Here is a 21,196-nt window from a genome sequence, read left to right as displayed (position 1 = left end):
TTACGGGGTCCTGGTTCCAACTGAGGTGGGGAGAGGGGGCTCGACGGGCAGTGAGGAACGGGGAGGGCTGTGTAGGCAAAGTACGCCAACGCGGGGAAGTGGGGCTTGCGGTGGAAGGGGCTGACTGCTGGGGAAGGAATCCAACGTAACGTCCCCCTGGGGAAGGGGGCCAGTCCCCGACTCCCTGGCTCTTCCGCTCTCTGCTGTAACTTTGGGGTGTGGCGGGGGTTAGTGACGGCCGTTGACCCAGGATCTGGGCGTGAAGGAGGCTTGTGGTCACGATGGGGTTATAGTCTTTCTCGCGGCCACTGGGGGAATAAAACAAATATTTGTAATCTGGATTATCCGCGGTGACTTGGGGCCTCCTCTACTGCCCATTTAAAGTTAAAGGCCTGTTCTCTCAGACTTCCGCCCCTCTGATCGTCCTTTGCCGTCTCTTTCCAGCCCAGCCCAGCCCAGCCAGGGAAGGGGTCAGGGCCACCAGGTGCCTGGTAAGGTTGAAAGACTGAGTGTGTAAGGCTGTGTTAAAGTGAGTCTGTGAGAGAAGGCAGGATTTAGAGGATTGCTTCTGTGTGAGTCTGGGGTGAGTCCCTGAGTCCCAGAGCCTCACCATGTCAGGGAAACGGAAGCGTGTGGTGTTAACTATTAAAGATAAGCTTGATATAATAAAGAAACTTGAAGATGGAGGTTCTTCCAAACAACTGGCAGTGATTTATGGAATTGGCGAGACAACAGTTCGGGATATAAGAAAAAATAAGGAAAAGATTATAACTTATGCAAGCAGTTCTGATTCCACAAGTCTTCTGGCCAAGAGGAAATCTATGAAGCCATCCATGTATGAGGAACTGGACAGAGCAATGCTGGAATGGTTCAACCAGCAAAGAGCAAAAGGGAATCCCGTGTCTGGACCAATTTGTGCAAAAAGGGCAGAGTTCTTCTTTTATGCTTTGGGAATGGATGGTGATTTTAACCCCTCTGCCGGTTGGTTAACTCGTTTTAAGCAGCGGCACAGCATTAGAGAGATTAATATTAGAAATGAAAGATTAAGTGGAGATGAGACAGCTGTGGAAGATTTTTGCAACAACTTTCGAGACTTTATTGAACGAGAGAATTTGCAACCGGAACAGATCTACAATGCAGATGAAACTGGACTGTTCTGGAAATGCTTGCCTTCCAGGACTTCAGTAATCAAAGGTAAATGCACAGCCCCTGGGCACAAGTCAATTGAAGAAAGAGTCACTATCATGTGTTGTGCCAATGCAACAGGTTTACACAAACTTAAGCTTTGTGTTGTGGGGAAAGCAAAGAAACCTCGCTCCTTCAAGTCAACTGACACCTCAAACCTGCCAGTCTCTTATTTCAGCCAAAAAGGTGCATGGATGGATCTTTCCATTTTCCGACAATGGTTTGATAAGATCTTTGTGCCACAAGTTCGCGAGCACTTAAGATCCAAAGGCTTGCAAGAAAAGGCTGTGCTCTTGTTGGATAATTCACCAACACATCCAAATGAAAATGTCCTGAGGTCAGATGATGGCCAAATATTTGCTAAATATTTACCACCTAATGTGGCTTCGTTGATTCAGCCCTCAAATCAGGGAGTCATAGCTACAATGAAGAGAAACTATCGTGCAGGTCTTCTCCAGAACAACTTGGAAGAAGGCAATGACCTGAGATCATTCTGGAAGAAACTAACTCTGCTAGATGCACTTTATGAAATAGCAATGGCATGGAATTTAGTAAAGCCAGTTACCATTAGCAGAGCATGGAAGAAGATTCTCCCTACCATAGAGGAAAAAGAAAGCCTGAACTTTGATGAAGAAGATATCTCAGTGGCTGCTGTGACTACCATTTTACAACACACCAAAGGATTGGAAAATGTGACTCCTGAGAACGTTGAAAAATGGCTTGAAGTGGACAGTACTGAACCAGGCTATGAAGTCTTAACTGACAGTGAAATCATCAGAAGAGCACAAGGCCAGACAGACGAATCCAGTGAAAATGAGGAGGAGGAAATAGAACTGATTCCAGAGAAACATATTAATCATGCAGCTGCTCTCCAATGGACTGAAAATTTATTGGATTATCTAGAACAACAAGGTGATATGATTCTGCCTGATAGACTGGTGATACGTAAACTTCGAGCCACCATCAGAAATAAACAGAAGATGACAAACTCAAGTTAGTAATGGCATATCAGCATTACCATTGTTTTGGTAATTGTGTAACTCTTGATCTCTGCAATATGGCTTAATTTTCTTTGTGTTCTGAATTCTCAGACACAGCCCTGTGAAATACAGATACGAAAAATGTATCTGAAGTGGTTTGAGGATTATGTGTTTTGCAGCATCTGTCTCTTGTCCCTTTATCTGTGTAGATAATCAGAAACTGATTCTTTATAGGTATAAATTACACATACGTATGTATTCACTTTTGTAGGTCTACAATTATCCCTCCCATGACAGTGGCAGTCCATAAATTTTCTGGCAGAAGTTACAGGTAACAGTGAACAGATTGAGCACTTTCCTGAAATCTTTTGTTTGATTTGTGAGGGCTGCCACAGTAATCTTTCTTTGTGCTAACCATCTTAAGTGGTTGGTTGTTTTGTATATTTGTATACACTGATGGAATGAGAAATATCTATATTGTTAGATTTCAGGGTGACCTATAATAATTCAAAATGAAGTTCAAAATGAAGGGGAAACTGATTTATGAATTAATAAAATAACTTAGAAATCATGCTTTTCTTACATTTGTTTGGGGGGACTTTTTTCTGGAAATAAAGTAAATATAGGAAGTGATTGCTAAATTAGAAAACTATTGGAAATCTTATATATAAGATATTCTGACATTCATTTGTAGAAACTGGGAGTGGAAAGTTTAGGGAACGTTAGGTTATTTATAAAAAGGGAATAAATAGGCTCGTTTTAATTGGGTCTTTTTAAAAATTATATTATTAATTGGATAACAGTATAGGTTTATTATTTATTCATCTAATTATAGTACAGGTTTTATAATGTTACATGTGGTGATGTGAGCTCCCACCCTATATGTGAGGGAATATCCTGGGTATTTGAAAGTTTCTTGTTTTTTGGGTTTTTTTACTATGCACTTGAAAATGTCTATAATTTGAGAAAGTTCATCATACCTTCTCCTTTTATTTGATATGAAAAGAAGAAATGAATAAAGTTTTTATTTTTAATAAGCTGTAAATTATCTTTTATGAAGAAAGCAGAAATAATTATGGAAAGTGCAGATTCTAAGGAATTACATCATTTATTATTTTGACATTTGTAAAAAGATATTCCTGAATTCGTTAGAATTTTGATAAACTTGCTTAACAATGTAGTTTTATTCAAGACATTGAAAAGATATTACCTATATGAAAATTAATTTCGTTTGTAATTTAAAAGCAAAGTGTCTGCATATTATTTCATATTTTGGCCCTATATTAAAAAAAAAAGAATTGTTCTCTATCAGTCATTTTTGAAAGACTTAACTTTTTTATTGAAATACTTTGCATTTTATAATGACTTTCTTAGAACTCTAAAGCTTCAAAAATACTTGTAGCTTTCCATAATTTCTGTTCTCTTCAAGATATATGTCTAGGTTTTTTAAAAAGACTTATCTGTGACCAGAACTGTTTAAAAATTGTATTTGTTGCATGAATTGCCTCAGAAGTTAACATACATATTGAATCAGATAATTACACATTTTGCTATAAATTAAATTGTATATAAAATTTTTTTCATTTTTCTAAAATGAAAATATGTACTAAAAAGCTTCTTGGAATTTCTGTCTGGATTTGCTCACTGTTTTTAAAATTAACCTTGTCAGTGAAATTCAGCTGTATCATTGCCACCTAGTGGTAAAATTAACATTACTGTTAAGCTGTGTGGTTTTAAACTTTAATATCTAGTAAAAGGTTCACTGTTTTGTGGCCTTGAGTGTGAATCTTGTGACTCTCTATCCTGTGAGAGACTGGCTCTTCTTTCTTTGGTTTGTAGCTATTTTCTCTTTTCTGAAAGCTGCCAACAATGGTAAACTAAAAGTTCTGTTTTGGACTCTTCTATCCTTAAACATAATTATAAAAGCTGCCAATTACTGAATACGATGTTGTGTTCTAAGCAGTGTATTTATATCAGTAACCCTAAAATTATGAATTAGGTGGAAATACTGATGCTCAGCTTATGCTCTTAATTGCTGAAGATCACTTGACTACAGGTAAGAATTCAAACCCAGGTATTTGATGCCAAAGCCTACATTTATTTTATCCAACCTAGGCTAACCTCTTAACCTTTCCAATCTTCAACATTTATTCCTTGCCACCTTCCTCCGCCACCTGCCACCAGTGTCTGAATTTACTTATCTATTTTTCAGTGCACTTGTGGCAGCGATTGCCCTTTCCTTTTACCCTTTTATGAGGTTAGCCTTCCTCTTGCCCTACTCTCCATTTCCCTATTTATCCACAACCTAATAACATTTGAATTTGGGATCATCTGTTTTTTTTTTTGATTTCTGGTTAGCTGTGCTCAGTAAGGATCCTTTCTCACTTCAGCAATTTAAAACCCACCATTGGGAAAACAATTCATGCAAACCTTTCTCTTTAGTTCATGAGGTAATCTCAAAGAGAATTGAAGAGTTGGCACAGTATAGTCCCAACATGAAAGTCTTGCCTTCCCAAAGTTGTTGTAAACCACTACCACCAAAGGCACATTAGCATGTATACACTCAGATCCATACAGATCAAAGGGGAAAAAAAATAAACCCCCAAATGAGATGATATGGGGAAGAGAATGACCGTTAGGTTCAAATAAAAGAGGGGGTGGTTAGATGAGAAGAAGAAAATTAAAAGGAAATGTGGCCTACAGGGAGGTTTGTTTTGTAATGATGTGAATTTTAACATCCTAGTCCCAGGTTACTGGTATGTGTTGCTCATTCGTAGATGGTCCCTGTAATCTCTGCTTTTCTCCTTTTCACGTTTGGAATGTTAAGCCGTCAGCACCAAGTTGAATGCATTTGATCAGTAGTTGGGACCATTTGGTGGATGACACCAGAAGCTGTTTGGGTACCATATCTGCCCCAAAGTCATAAAGTCTTAGTTTCTAATGCCTCTTCCCTCAATGCCCCACCGAAGGCTCTTTGGCTTTCTATTGCTCTATTAAGAAATTAGCCATAGGGTCATGTTCTCTCTAGTCTTACCAGGTTTTCCCATTGATGAGCCTTGATGAACTGAATGTTTCTCCAAACCCACACTCCTAGTAGCCAAGAATGCTGTGAGGGTAGGATTACCTTGCAGAGATTGATGCAGGAATTTAGAAACTTCCCTTTTATGAGAGATTTGGGCTTTTGGGGGGTGGATGGGTGAAAGGAGTGGAATTCCTTGCCAGGTTTAAATTCAGTGAATCAAAAGTTCATTGACTACTGGGGGTGATGCGTTTAGGAAAATATAAAGGCAGAGAAGAGTGGTTCATGTACTAAAGCTCTTGAAATCAAGGTGGAAAAAATAATGTATTTGAGAAAAAACAAAGCCATCTGGTTTAATTGTAAACTCATATAAAACAGCCAACATAATGTGATATGGATTATGTGAGGAAACCATAATGATTTAGTTTGCTTATTAATTCCTTCAGTGGCTTCTACTCTGTATATCCTCTACATTTTCAGCTTTTCTTTTTTTGGTTTTTACTACTCCTGAGTGACTTCATCCATTTCCATTACCTGCGTGCTTATGATCCCAGATCTGTCTCCAGTCACCCTGAAGTCCAGATTTGTATCTTCAATTGAGAAGCAGTATTTCAGTCTGGAAGGGAAATTTAAATTGTTGTTTTGCTTTCCATATATAGTAAACTGTCCATTAGCATCCTAATGTCAGAGCCAACTAGATGAGCTAAGGAGTTTTTAACAGTGCCAAATGAAGCTAATCTATATTGGTCTGTAATATCAAAGTAGATAATTATCTTTTCTTATCTCTCTCTCTATATATATATATCACCTTTTTTAGCCTTTCCTGATGCCCTTGCCTCTGACCATTTCTTCCTATGGTTAGCCATAGCGGTTTCTGTTTTTCGTACCCTTGTTGCTACTCGAGTACTAAAATTGAGTTTATTTTCCAACGCTTAACCTCCTTAAAAGACTATCATTCAAACTCTTTAGACCGAATACATTCCTTAGAAATGTACTCAACTGTTTTCCCTACTTAAGGCAGCTGGCAAGTTTACACAGTAACTAGTCACATGCAATTAGAAGTTGGGGGTGAAAGAATGCCCAGAGGGTAGCAGTCGCTGGGAACACCTAATAATGTGAAAACTAGTGTCTGTAAGACTTCAGATTCTGTAAGACTTGTATTGTGAAGTGATTTTTTTGATGTGTATCTCAATACTGGACTATGAGATCAAGGACCGTAGAATCAGTGCTTTGAAGAATAGTATATATTCATTCAACAAATGTGTACTCAACAAACACAAATTGTATTGTTTCTGTGTGTAAGACATTCTAGGCAATATATGGGGTACATGGATTAGACTACATTAGACTTATAATAGAGAAGAGGAGACAAATGTAAAAAAAAAGAGTGAATTGTGTCACATTCTGATGGAGTGCATATACAAGACTAATTCTGATATGAGTGACATAAGGTAGTATAATCTGATAGGAGGAGTAAGTCATAACAATTGAGTTGGTCTTGAAAAATAACTAAAATTTTCACGATGTTTTACTGTCTTCAGTCATTGCCAAATGTCCTTCAGGGGGCAAAATCATCCCCAGTTGAGAACCATGGCTGTAGAGTTACAAGCTTACAGGTTTTTGGTCTGCTTTCCAAGTTATTGAATGTAATACTTGAAAAATGTTTTTACCGCTATTCCATCTTACCAGCCTCTGCTAGTTGTTTCCCTGATGCCTGCTTCCTGATCACTAATTAATTCCACACATTTGAGATTTTTATCACAGCAGCACCCCATTTCAAGGTACCAATTTATCTGTTGATCTGGGTAACTCTAGCTGATGAAAAAAACCTCAGAATTTTAGAGACTTATAATACATGTGTTTCTCTGAGTAATTTTGTGATGTTATAAAACTTTGTTGAAGCGTGATTTTCTTCAAGTTGTGATTCATGGGCCCAGGCTCCTTCCACCTTGTGATTTTGTGCTTGCTAGACCCCCTAGAGTCTTCTACATCCAGTTAGTAGATAGGAAAAAAGAGAATGAAGAATATACACTGCTTCTTAACTTCCTTCTATCAGAAATGATGCACAGTATTTCTGTTCTAATGATGAGCACTCATCACCTGGCCCTACCTTGATACGGGGGTGCTCAGGAATAACCCCCTAACTAGGCAGCTGCTTCCTAATTATGACTTTTTACAATGGAAGGGGAAGGTGCACAATTTTAGTGAATAATTAGCCCTTTCTGAAACAAAAGTATATAATTGCAGTTATTCTTATAGAATCATCCATGGAGCTTTAAAAAATATCAATGCATGAGTCCTACTCGGAAAGGATCAGATTGCAATTTGTTTAGAGTAGTTACAGTGTATTTATTTTTAATGTTGCAGAGGATCACTAGTATGCAACCAAAGTTGAGAGCCACAAGATTACAAGTTTGCAAGGTGAGTGGAATAGATGTGGAGACAAGAGAATAACAGGCTCCTTTGATGGACCGTAATGTCAAGACTATGTGTAGAGGTAGAGTAATGAGGAAGCTAAATTTGTGAATATTGAATCATCCGTTCATCCCTATAAATCCCACTTGATTATGGTATATGATCTTTTTACTGTACTGTTGAACTTAGTTTGCTAATATTTTGTTGAAGGTTTTTAAATTAATTAATTAATTTATTTTCAGCTGTGTTGGGTCTTTGTTGCTGTGTGCAGGCTTTCTCTAGTTGTGGCGAGTGGGGGCTACTCTTTTTTGAGGTGTCCAGGCTACTCATTGCGGTGGTTTCTGTTGTTGAGGAGCATGGGCTCTAGGCAAGCAGGCTTCAGTAGTTGTGGCTCACGGGCTCTAGAGCACAGGCTCAGTAGTTGTGGTGCACGGGCTTAGTTGCTCCATAGCATGTCGGATCTTCCTGGACCAGCCTCAAACCCATGTCCCCTGTATTGGCAGGCGGATCCTTAACCACTGTGCCACCAGGAAGGTCCCTGTTGAAGATTTTTGAATCTATGTTCATCTGTGGTATTGGACTGTAATTTTCTTTTCTTGTGGTGTCCTTGTCTGATTTGGGTATCAGGATAATGTTGGACTCATAAAATGAGTTTGGAAGCATTTCCACTTCATATTTTTTTTGGAAAAGTTTGAGAAGGATAGGTATTAACTCTTCTTTAACTGTTTGGTAGAATTTCCCTGTGAAGCCATTTGGTCCTGGACTTTTCTTGGTTCAGCGTTTTTTGATTACCAATTAAATTTCATTACTAGTGACCAATGTGTTCACATTTTCTATTTCTTCCTGATTCAGCTTGGAGCATTTTATGTTTCTAGGAAAATATCCATTTCTTCTACATTGTCCATTTTGTTGGTGTATAATTTTTCATAGTAATCTCTTATGAAAAAAATATATTTCTTTATGAAAACTGTGGTGTCAGTTGTGACTTCTCTTTCATTTCTTCTCCTTTTTTTCTTGATAAGTCTGGTTAAAGGTTTATCAATTTTGTTTATCTCTTCATAGAACCAGTTTTTAGTTTCATTGGTCTTTTCTATTTTTGTGTGTGTCTGTCTGTTTCATTTATTTTCACTCCAACCTTTATTATTTCCTCCATCTTACTAACTTTGGACTTTCTTTGTTCTCTTTTTTTTTTATAGTTCTTTTACATGTCAGGTTAGATTGTTTATTTGAGTACTTATTTTTTCCTGAGGTAGGCCTGTATTGCTATAAAATTTCCTCTAAGAACTACTTTTTTTGGCATTCCATAGATTTTATTTTGGAATATTTTGTTTTCATTTTCGTTTTTGATATACTCTTTGATATATTTTTTGATCTATTGATTGTTTATTAGCATGCTGTTTAGCCTCACATCTTTGTACTTTTTCCAGTTTTCTTGTTTTAATTGATTTCTGGTTTTATACCATTGTGGTCAGAAAAGATGCTTGATATGATTTCATTCTTCTTAAATTTATTGAGAGTTGATTCGTGGCCTAAGTATGTGATCTATGCTGGAGAATGTTTGCTGTGCACTTGAAAGGAATGTGTACAGCATACCTCAGAGATATTGTGGGTTTGATTCCAGACCACTACAATTAAGTGAATATTGCAGTAAAGCAATTCACACACACTTTTTGGTTTCTCACTGCATATAAAAGCTATGTTTACACTATACTGTAGTCTATAAGTGTGCAATAGCATTATATCTAAAAACACAATGTACATACCTTAATTAAAAATACTTTATTGCTAAAAGATGGTAACCATCATCTAAGCCTTCAACTAGTTGTCATCTTTTTGCAATAGTGACATCAAAAGTCACTGATCACAAATGACCATAACAAATATAATAATGATGAAAACGTTTGAAATGTTGAAAGAATTACCAAAATGTGACACAGAGACATGAAGTGAGCAAATGCTGTTGGAAAAATGGTGTCAATAGAAGTACTTGATGCAGGGTCGCCAGAAACCTTCAATTTGAAAAAAGAAAAACCCCACAATATCTGCATAGTGCAATAAAGTGAAGTGCAATAAAATGTGGTGACTATATTGGGCTCTTTTTGGTGGCATTTTGAGTATAAATATATTAAGTCCATCTCATCTAATATGTCATTTAAGGCTATTGTTTCTTTATTGATTTTCTGTTTGAATGATCTGTCCATTTCTGTAAATAGGGTGCTAATGTCCCCTAGTATTGTTTTATTGCTGTCAGTGTCTCCTTTTATGTCTGTTAATACATGCTTTATGTATTTAAGTGAACCTGTTTTGGATGAATAGATATTTACAAGTGTTGTATCCCCTTGTTGGATTTATGCCCTTATCATTATGTAATGCTCTTCATCTCTTGTTACATTCTTTGTCTTAAAGTGTATTTTGTCTTATATAAGTATGCCATCCCAGCTTTCTTTTCATTTCCATTTGTATGGAATATCTTTTTCCATCCCTTCACTTTCATTCTGTGTGTGTCTTTAGATCTAAAGTGAGTCTCTTGTAGGCAGCTTTTATATAGGTCTTGTTTTTTTATCCATTCAGCAACCCTATGTCTTTGCTTGAATCTTTAGCCCATTTACATTTAAAATAATTATTAGTAAGTGTGTACTTATTGCCATTTTATTAATTGCTTTTTGGTTGTTTTTGCAGTTCTTCTCTGTTCCTTCTTCTCTTGCTCTCATAATTTGATGACTTCCTTGAGTGTTATTTTTGTATTCCTTTCTCTTTATCTTTTGACTATCTGTTATAGGTTTTGGGCTTTTTGTTACCATGAGGTTAATATATAACAGTCTATGTATAAAGAAGTCTATTTTAAGTTGATGGTCACTTAAGTTTGAGCTCATTCTAAAAGAACTACATTTTTACACCCCAGCCAACATTTTGTTTTTGATGTCATATTTTATATCCTTTAATTTTGTGTATCACTTTCATTATTTTAGCTATCGATGATTTTACCACTTTTGTCTTTTAGCCTTCTTTCCAGTTTTATAGGTGGTTGATCCTCTACCTTTAATATATATGTGTCTTTACCAGTGAGTTTTTTCTTTCATAATTTTCTTCTTTCTAGTTGTGACTTTTTTTCTTTGTATAAAAGAAACATTTCTTGTAAGGACACTTTAGTGGTGATGAATTCCTTTAGCTTTGGCTTGTCTGGGAAACTCTTTATTTTTCTTTCAATTCTGAATGATAACCTTGATGGGTAGGGTATTCTTGGTTGTAAGTTTTTACCTTTCAGTACTTTGAATATACTGTGCCAGTCCCTTCTGGCCCATAAAATTTCCACTGAAAAATCAGCTGATTGTCTTATGGGGGGCTGCCTTGTACATAGCTAGTTGTTTTTCTCTTGCCGCTTTTAAGATTTTATTTATCTTTAACTTTTGACATTTTAATTATAGTGTGTCTTGTTGTAAGTCTCTTTGGGTTCTTCTTTTTGGGACTCTCTGTGCTTCCTGGACTTGGATATCTGTTTCCTTTGCCAGGTTAGGAAAATTTTCAAACATTATTTCTTCAAATAGGTTTTCTGTCCTTTTCTCTCTTCTCCTGCTGGGACCCTTATAATGTGAATGTTAGTATGCTTGATGTTGTCCCAGAAGTTGCTAAACCATCCTCATTTTGGAGGGATTCTTTTTCCTTTTGCTGTTTGGATTGTGTCATTTCTACTACCCTGTTTTCCAGATTGCTGATTTGTTCTTCTGCATCCTCTAATGTGCTGTTGATTCCCTCTAGTGTATTTTTCACTTCAGTTATTGCCTTCAGTTCTAATTGATTCTTTTTAACATGTTCTATCTCTTTGTTGACATTCTCACTGAGTTCATCTATTCTTCTTTCAAGTTTAGTGAGCGTATTTATTACTATTTCTTTGAATTCTTTATCTGGTAAATTGCTTATCTCTGTTTTACTTATTTATTCCCCCCCCCCCCCGATGTTTTGTCTTGTTCTTTTGTTTGCAAGGAATTCCTTTGTCTCTTCCTTTTGCCTAACTCTCTCTGTGTTTGTTTCTGTGTATTAGGTATATCAGCTACATTTCCCAGTCTTGAAAGAGAGGTCTTATGTAGGAGGTGTCCTGTGGGGCCCAGTGGCGCAAATCACTTTATCTAGGTGCTCCAGGGCTATCCGCTGTGTAGGCTGTGTGTGCCCCTCAGCACTTCCATCCCAAGAGAAAGTTCCATCAGATCCCTGTCCCTCTGGCACATGCTATAAAATCAGTTAATGAATCTCCTTCTTATATGACCCAGTTGCTTTTCAAGCTGCTACTTCTGTACTGGGACTTGGAGCAGGTATGTGCATGAGCCCTTCAAGATTGGAATCTTGGTTTCCCACAACCCTTCAAGTCTCCTGGACATAAGCCAGATGTTACGGAGGCTAGTCTTCTTGGTGTAGGTCTCCCATGCTGGGGATCCCATTGTGGTGTTCAGACCCCTCATTCCTCAGGAGGGACCTCCAAAGTTGTGATATCCCTCCTGCTTGTGGGTTGCTGTACTGGGGGTGTGGTTTCTAACTAGACAGCATCTCTGCCCCTCTTACCCTTCTTGATGTGGCCTTTTCTTCATATACTTAGTTGTAGAAAGTCTGTTTTAGTCTTCACATCATTCTCAGAGATAGTTGTTCTATATGTAGTTGTATTTTGGTGTGTCCATGGAGGACATGAGCTCAGGATCTTCCTACTCTACCATCTTGAATCAGATCTCATGAGATTTATTTTCTTAAAACATTCATGACAACAGATCTCCATTTGTCTGTGTTTCTTATTAAAATGTTAACTGAGATTTATGGCTTCTGACTCTTGTTAAAATTTTTAGTCAAGGTGAATTAAAGAATTTGTAGATGGGGTTTATAATTATCTTTTTGCTTAGTGGAGTAAAAGAGGAGGAATGATGAATACCACACACTTTATTTACTGGCTGTAATTGAAAATCAGAAATCAATAGAAAGGACTAAATTATGAGTTATACAACCCACATATGCATTGATTCATTTCATTCAGTAATTTCCCTTTTTTTATTCAGTCATTTATTTGACAAAAAATTTTAAAGTGTATACATAAGTCTAGTCAGGATAGGATATGTTAAGATTAATAAGACACAGCCCCCTGTTAAGTAATTTAGGGTCATAACTGTATCTTCAATATTAAGATCATCTTCATTAGAGTTTTCCACATCCAACAATAGAATCTTGGACCCTGTAGGTAATGAAAAGCTTTTCTGATAAAATCTATTAAAACGTAGAAAGTACCTTGGATGACCAGACTACCTGGATGTATGCACCTTATACAGAGTTTTTTGAAACTAACAATGTTATACTACAGTTCCAGTTAATTTCACAAAGCTACTCTGAATAATGGCCATTAAAAAGTATCATAAAATGTGATATTATTGCCTGTTTTTTTATTAATAGAACTTATTGTTAGAGGAGTTTTGGGTGTACAGAAAAATCATGCAGAAGGTAAAGAGAGTTATCTTCTGCCTTCTCTTCCCTACTGCTCCCCCTCCCCCACTGTTTACCCAATTATTAATATATTGCATTAGTGGTTCACATTTGTTATAATCAGTGAACTGATAATTATACATTATTAAATAAGGTCCATAGTTTATATTAGGGTTCACTCTGTTGTACAGTTTTATGGCTTTTGACAAATGTGTAATGTCAGATATCCTCCATTACAGTGTCATACAGAACCATTTCACTGCTCTAAAAATCCTATGTTCCACCTATTCCTCATTCTCTCTTTTTCTCCCTCCCTCTGAACCCTAGAAAACGACGGATCCTTTTGCTCTTTATAGTTCTGCCTTTTCTAGGATGTCACAGAGTTGGAATCATATACTGCAGCCTTTGTAGACTGGCTTCTTTTACTTAGAAATAGGTGTTTAATGTTCCTCCATGTCTTTCCATGGCTTGATTGCTCAATTCTTATCACCAAATAATATTCCACTGTATTGGTGTATCACAGTTCATACATTTCTCTATTGAAGGACATCTTGATTGCTTCCAATTTTTAGCAATTATGAATAAAGCTGCTAAAATATTTGTATGTAGGTTTTTGTACAGACAAATTTTCAAATAATTTGGATAAATATCTAGAAGTACAATTGCTGAATCATATAGTAAGATTATGTTTAGCTTTGTGAGAAACTGTCAAACTGTTTTCCAATGTGGTTGTACCATTTTCCATTCTCGCCAGCCTTGAATGACTATTTCTGTTACTCCACACCTTCACTGGTATTTGGTGTTGTCAGTGTTATGGATAGTAGCCATTCTAATGTAGTGATCTCATTGTTGTTTTAATTTATAATTCCCTAATGATATTTAATGATGAATATCTTTTCATATGCTATTTGCTGCCTATATTTTCTTTGATGAACTGTATGTTTAGATCTTTTGCCTACTCTTTTTTTTTTTTTTTTTTGCGGTACATGGGCCTCTCACTGTTGTGGCCTCTCCCATTGCAGAGCACAGGCTCAGGACGCGCAGGCTCAGCAGCCATGGCTCACGGGCCCAGCTGCTCCGCGGCATGTGGGATCCTCCCAGACTGGGGCATGAACCCGTGTCCCCTGCATCGGCAGGCAGACTCTCAACCACTTGCGCCACCAGGAAAGCCCTGCGTACTTTTTAACTGGGTTATTTGTTTTCTTTTTCTTGGGTTTTAAGAGTTCTTAGTATATTTTGTATACAAGTTCTTTTCTCAGATATATGATTTGTAAATATTTTCTCGTGGTCTGCGGCTTTTCGTTCTTTAAAATTATCTTTTTCAGAGCAGAAATTTTAAATTTTAATGAAGTCGAATTTACCAACGTTTTCTTTCATGAACCATACTCTTAGTGTTGTATCTAAAAAAGTCTTCACCAAACCCAAGATCACTTAGATTTTCTACTATATTATCTTCTAGAAGTTTTATAGTATTGCATTTTACATTTAAGTCTATGAAGCATTTTGAGTTAATTTTTGTGTAAAGTGTGTAAAACCTGTCTAGATTTGTTTCTTTGTATGTGGGTGTCCAGTGGGTCCAGCACCATTTATTGAAGACTGTCTTGTCTCTATAGAATTGTCTTTGTTCCTTTTTCAAAGACCAGTTCACTATATTTGTGTGGGTCTATTTGAGCTCCTTAGTCTTTTCCATTAATCTATTTGTCTATTCTTTTGCCAACACCACACTGTTTTGATTACTATAACTTTATAGTAAGTCATGTGGTTTTAGTTCTCTTTCTATTTTTCAACTTCAATATTGTTCTGGCTATTCTGGGTTTTTGTCTCTCCATATAAATTATAGAATCAGTTTGTCAATATCCACAAAATAACTTGCTAAGATACTGACTGAGATTTCACTGAATCTACAGATCAAGTTGGGAAGAACTGACATCTTGGCAATATTGAGTCTTCCTATCTTGAATATCAAATAGCTTTCCACTTATTAGATCTTTTTTTATTTCTTTTATCAGGGTTTTGTACTTTTCCTCATCTAAATCTTGTACATGTTTTATTGGGTTTATACCTAAGTATTTCTTCTTTGGGGGGTGCTAATGTAAATGGTGGTGTGTTTCTAATTTCAAATTCCAACTATTCATTGCTGGTATGTAGAAAAGTAATTTAGTTTTGTATATTAGCCTTATATACTGCAACCTTCTAAAGTCATTTATTAGTTTCAGTACTTTTTTGTTGATTCTTTCAGATTTTGTACATAAACAATCATGTCATCTGTGAACAAAAGGCAGTTTGATTTCTTTCTACCCAATCTGTATGCTTTTATTTCTGTTTCTTGTTTTGTTGTATTAGCTAGAACTTTCAATATGATGTTGAATAGGAGCGGTGAGGGTGGACATGGAAGAAAAAATTTCATTATTTCATGAATTTGATAGTGGAATTAGGCAACTTAGTTCCACATTAGGATTTTTGGAACTAAGGATTTTAGTTCCAAAAATACACAAATACAGTATTAGGATTTTTTAAATGAAAAACAGAAGAGATAAGGAAGAATAGAAACAGAAAGGATGGCATACACACATGTTCACAGGACAAATGCAGACATATGTTTGTTTGATCCTGGGGTTGTAATCATGAGCTAGACACAATTTAGTGGAAGAGACAATTACAGTGACACACAGAATCACCGCATGGGGGGCACACATATAGAACAACAGAGCAACAGAGGGAAAGGATAATAAACACCTGGAAGATAGCACACACACACGCACACACATACACACACATCCCACACACAGTGAAGCTGCATGTAAAAGATAGATGCACACATCTAGGGGAGAGACACCATAACTCATACTCCACTGACACATTTTACCTGGAAGTTGCTGTTACAATTTTGTTATATAGATGGTTTGGATTCTAACATCTTTTGGGACCATAGATGATCTTGAAATCTTGATTTTTTGACAAAGTACAAATTAAGCCCTATGAAGAAAGCTAAGTTTAAAGGGAAAAAAAAGGACATTTTAAATGGAGTAATATCCCCATCTTGTGGTGTTTCAGAATATTGACTCTGCTTTTTAATGGCATTTTGAGTATACATAATTCTAGGTAAACTATAGCTAACTTGATTATTCTTGGGAACAGGGGAGAGTAATTACAGAGGAACTTGAATCTACAGTTTCTCAACCTATTAAAATTTTCATCAAAGTTAAACTATTTTAATGGAAGAGTTACACTAGTAAACAGTAGGTGCTAATTATGTAACAGTTGTCTGTTCAGTATTTGCTTTAACTTTACTGGGCTCAGAGCAAGAACCAAGAGGTGATCCACATTTGAATTTACCTTTTCTTAAATTTATTGCGTAGAGGTTTCATTTTTTAATATTACAAAATCTCTTGTTGTTTTCTTGCACTTTATGACATAATAAAAAGTGAGGAACACTACCACCACCATCAACAATGTTTACTTTGCTGCATGCCCTTCCCTCATGTTGGGACCCTTCTGGTTACCTGTAGTATGGGAGGAAGTCTTTGAAGACTCATGCTTAGGAATGTAAGTGTATTCTCCATTCTGTATTATTTGACATTTTAATTGTTGATTTTGTTCTTTGGCATATGAAGTTTTATTTTTTTAAATTAATTCATTATTTAGTAGCATTCACTGAAATGACTCTGATGTGCCAAAACTGTGTAACTAGGAATATAAAAGTAGGGAAGATGAGATACAGCCCCTACCCATTAGATGCTTATAGTCTAGTTGGGGACATAAGCATACACACAAGAATCACACTAAAAAATAAGGTGATGTCGAGGGGGATCAAAATGGTGGAGTAAGAGGGGAGGACATGGAGCTCACCTCCTCCCATAAACACATCAATAATACATCTACATGTGGAACAATCTCATGGAAAACTAACTGCAAACTGGCAGAAGAACTATACAACCAAGGCTACAAGAAAGATGCTCACATAATCAGGTAGGATGAAAAAAAAATGGGTTGGGACTTGTGCCCCTGGGAGGGGACTAAGAAGAAAAAGAAGGCTATACAGGGGCAGACATTTGCCCTGGGGAGTGAGAGGGTTGAGCCACAGACTGGGTGTCCCAGTTTTGGGGTTCTTTGCAGAGGAAACAATACACACTTGGCTGCTTGGAGATCTGCTGAAACAAATAGGCTGGAGAAGCTTAGACTCCACTCACAAGCATGCACGGGTGCTGGCTTTCCCCTAGACAGGGTGCAGAGAGGTCTGCCTTAGCTACTGCCACCTTGGCACACTCCCAAATCTGAGGTGAGTGAACACTCTGGCCCTACTCAATCCACGACACAGCTTGGCACCATATCTAGGGTGATCTAGGGTGGGAAAAGATTCAAACTAGGGATGCAGAGGCAGCATGTGGGCCTGGGAGGAGGTCCAGGTGGGGCAGCGGTGGCCACTGTTGGTCCTTACTCAAACATCGCCCCAGAAGCAGCCCACTTCTGACAGCAGCACAGCCACTTCAATTCCTGCAACTGCCCTGAACCCCAGTCCCAGCCCACTGAAAGCTCCAGTCCATCAACTCACACCACAACATTGTACTAGATATGGGATGACCACATCAGGGAAAAGATGAAACCTAGGGCTGTGTCTGAAAGGAGTCATTACACCTACACAGGCAGCACGTTGGAGCTCTGTAAGCACACGAACCTCAGTTACTTAAGCACTCCCCTTCTTTGGGGCAAAGGCCCCAGTGCGGGGAGAAAGAAAATCACACTCTTAAGGGGAAAAAAGCATGCTTGAGTCCAAACTTCAGGGCTTCTGCTCCAGCAACTTGGGAGCAGACCCTGCCCTGGACAGGGGCACTGAGCAGAAAGGAAGTCCTGCCTCACACTCTGTGCAGGCTTTAGCTCCTACAACACCAGCCACACCCTCTATCAAGGTGATAGTGGCCAATACACCATAAGGAAAAATGTGGCTGGCATTCACATCAAGTCAAGCCTTTACACTGAATACATTTGGCATTCACAGTCTATATAGGGATGCTCCCACATAACAGCCCTTCAAGACCACAATAGATACCTCTTTCACCTGAATTCATAGAGACAGAGAAAGTGAAAATGAAAAGGCAGAGGAACTATTCCCAATTGAAAGAGCAAGAGAAAACCCCTGAAGAAATAATGAAACAGAGATAGTTTGTCAGACATGGAGTTCAAAGAGTTGGTAATAAAAATGCTAACCGAAGAGGGAAGACAGCAGAAGCAAGAAGAACTACAATCCTGCAGCCTGTAGAACAGGAACCACAATCACAGAAAGTTAGACAAAATGAAACAACAGAGGAATATGTCCCAGATGAAGGAACAAGATAAAATCCCAGAAAAACAACTAAGTAAAGTGGAGATAGGCAACCTTCCAGAAAAAGAATTCAGGGTAATGATAGTGAAGAGGATCCAGGATCTTGGAAAAAGAATGGAGTCAAGGATTGAGAAGATGCAAGCAATGTTTAACAAAGATGTAGAAGAACTAAAGAACGAACAGGTGAACAATGCAGTAACTGAAATGGAAAATACACTAGAAGGTGTCAATAGCAGAATAACAGGTAAGTGAGGCAGAAGAATGGATAAGTGACCTGGAAGACAGTATGGTGGAAATCACTGCCACAGAACAGAATAAAGAAAAAATTTTGAAAAGAAATGAAGACAGTCTAAGAGACCTGTGGGACAACATTAACTGCACCAACATTTGCATTATAGGGGTCTCAGAAGGAGAAGAGAGAGAGAAAGGACCTGAGAAAATACTTGAAGAGATAATTACTGAAAGCTTCCCTGACATGGAAAAGTACAGGAGAGTCCCAGGGAGGATAAACCCAAGGAGGAACATGCTGAGACACTTATAATCAAATTGACAAAAATTAAAGACAAAGAAAAAATAGTAAAAGCAACAAGGGAAAAACAACAAATAGCATGTAAAGGAATCCCCATAAGGTTATCAGCTGATTTTTCAGCAGAAACTCTGCAGACCAGAAGGGACGGGCATGATATATTTAAAGTGATGAAAGGGGAGAACATACAATCAAGAATACTCTATCAGCAAGGCTCTCATTCAGCTATGATGGAGAAATCAAAAGCTTTACAGACAAGCAAAAGCTAAAAGAATTCAGCACCACCAGACCAGCTTTGCCAAAATTATTAAAGGAACTTCTCTAGGTGGGAAAGAGACCAGCAACTTAAAACAAACTTGTACATATATAGACTGCTATATCAAAACCTCTTGGGAACAGCAAACCCCAAAACTACAATAGTTACACACAATAAAGAAAAAGCAACCCAAACACAATGTTAAAGATGGTCATCAATCTACAAGAGAAGAGAACAAGAGAGGAAGGGAAGAAAAAAGACCTATAAAACAAACCCAAAACAATTAAGAAAATGGCAATAGGAACATATGTATTGATAATTACCTTAAATGTAAATGGATTAAATGCTCCGACCAAAAGACGTAGACTGGCTGAATGATACAAAAACAAGACTCATATATATGCTGTCTACAAGAGACCCACTTCAGACCTAGGGACACATACAGATCGAAAGTGAGGGGATGGAAAAAGGCATTCCATGCAAATGGAAATCAAAAGAAAGCTGGAGTAGCGATACTCATATCAGACAAAATAGACTTTAAAGGCTGTTATAAGGGACAAAGAAGGACACTACATAATGATCAAGGGATCAATCCAAGAAGAAGATATAACAATTTGTAACTATGTATGCACACAACATAGGAGCACCTCAATATATTAGGCAAATACTAACAGCCACAAAGGGAGAAATCAACAGTAACACAATAATAGTGGGGGACTTTAACACCCCACTTTCATCAATGGACAGATCATCCAGATAGAAAATCAATAAGGAAAAACTGACTTTAAATGACACATTAGACCAAATGGACTTAACTGATATTTATACAGCATTCCATCCAAAAGCAGCAAAATACATATTCCTTTCATGTGCACGTGGAACACTTTCCAGGATTGACCAAATGTTGGGCCACAAAGTGAGACTCAGAAAATTTAAGAAAATTGAAATCATGTCTAGTATCTTGTCCAACCACAAAGCTATGAAATTAGAAATAAACTATAAAAAACACAAACACATGGAGGCTAAACAATATGCTACTAAACAACCAATGGACCATTGAAGAAATCAAAGAGGAAATAAAAAATACCTAGAGACAAATGAAGGTGAAAGTACAATGATCCAAAACTTATGGGAGGCATCAAAAGCAGTTCTAAGAGGGAAGTTTATAGCAATACAATCTTACCTCAGGAAACAAGAGACACCTCAAATAAACAACCTAAACTTAAAGCAACCTAAAGCAACTAGGGAAAGAAGAACAAACAAAACCTAAAGTTAGTAGAAGGAAAGAAATCATAAAGATCAGAGCAGATATAAATGAAATAGAGATGAAGAAAACAATAGCAAAACTCAATGAAACTAAAAGCCAGTTTTTTGAAATGGTAAACAAAATTGATAAACCTTTAGACAGACTCATGAAAAAAAAGGGAGAGAACTCAAATCAATAAAATTAGAAATGAAAATGGGGAGGTTACAACTGACATTGCAGAAATATAAAGGATCATAAGAGACTACTACAAATAACTGTATGCCAATAAGATGGACAACCTGGAAGAAATGGACAAATTTTTACAAAGGTACAGTCTATCAAGACTGAACCAGGAAGAAATACAAAATATGAACAGACAAATCACAAGGACTGAAATTGAAACTGTGATTAAAAACTGCCACCAAACGAAAGTCCAGGAACAGATGCCTTTACAGATGAATTCTATCAAACATTTACGGAAGAGTTAACAACTACCCTTCTGAAATTGTTGCAAAAAATTGTAGAGGAAGGAAAACTCCCAAACTCATTCTATGAGGCCACTATCACCCTGATACCCAAACCAGACAAAGATACCACAATAAAGAAAATTATAGGCTAATATCACTGATGAACATAGATGCAAAAGTCCTGAACAAAACACTAGCAATCTGAATCCAACAATACATTAGAAAGATCATACACCATGATCAACTGGGATTTATCCCAGGGATGCAAGGATTTTTCAATATCTGCAAATCAATTAGTGTAATAAACCACATCAACAAACTGAAGAAT

General features: G+C 37.2%; 1 protein-coding gene across 1 annotated transcript; it reads left to right on the top strand.

Moving 5' to 3' along the window:
• Window positions 1–34: 34 nt before the first annotated feature.
• Window positions 35–4,221, top strand: JRKL (JRK like). The gene is made up of 2 exons (XM_060104225.1): window positions 35–2,496; window positions 4,165–4,221. The coding sequence occupies exon 1, from the start codon at window positions 612–614 to the stop codon at window positions 2,181–2,183; it is 1,572 nt and encodes a 523-aa protein (XP_059960208.1). The 5' UTR covers window positions 35–611; the 3' UTR covers window positions 2,184–2,496; window positions 4,165–4,221.
• The last annotated feature ends 16,975 nt before the right edge of the window (window positions 4,222–21,196 follow it).

Source organism: Mesoplodon densirostris, chromosome 7, assembly GCF_025265405.1.
Source record: "Mesoplodon densirostris isolate mMesDen1 chromosome 7, mMesDen1 primary haplotype, whole genome shotgun sequence".
NCBI lineage: Eukaryota > Metazoa > Chordata > Mammalia > Artiodactyla > Ziphiidae > Mesoplodon > Mesoplodon densirostris.
Note: the sequence above shows the minus strand (reverse complement) of the source record. Positions and strands in the feature narration are given on the sequence as shown.

What these genes read in the sequence shown, in the direction of transcription:
- JRKL (XM_060104225.1), top strand. Translation starts at nt 612, where the DNA reads ATGTCAGGGAAACGGAAGCGTGTGGTGTTAACTATTAAAGATAAGCTT.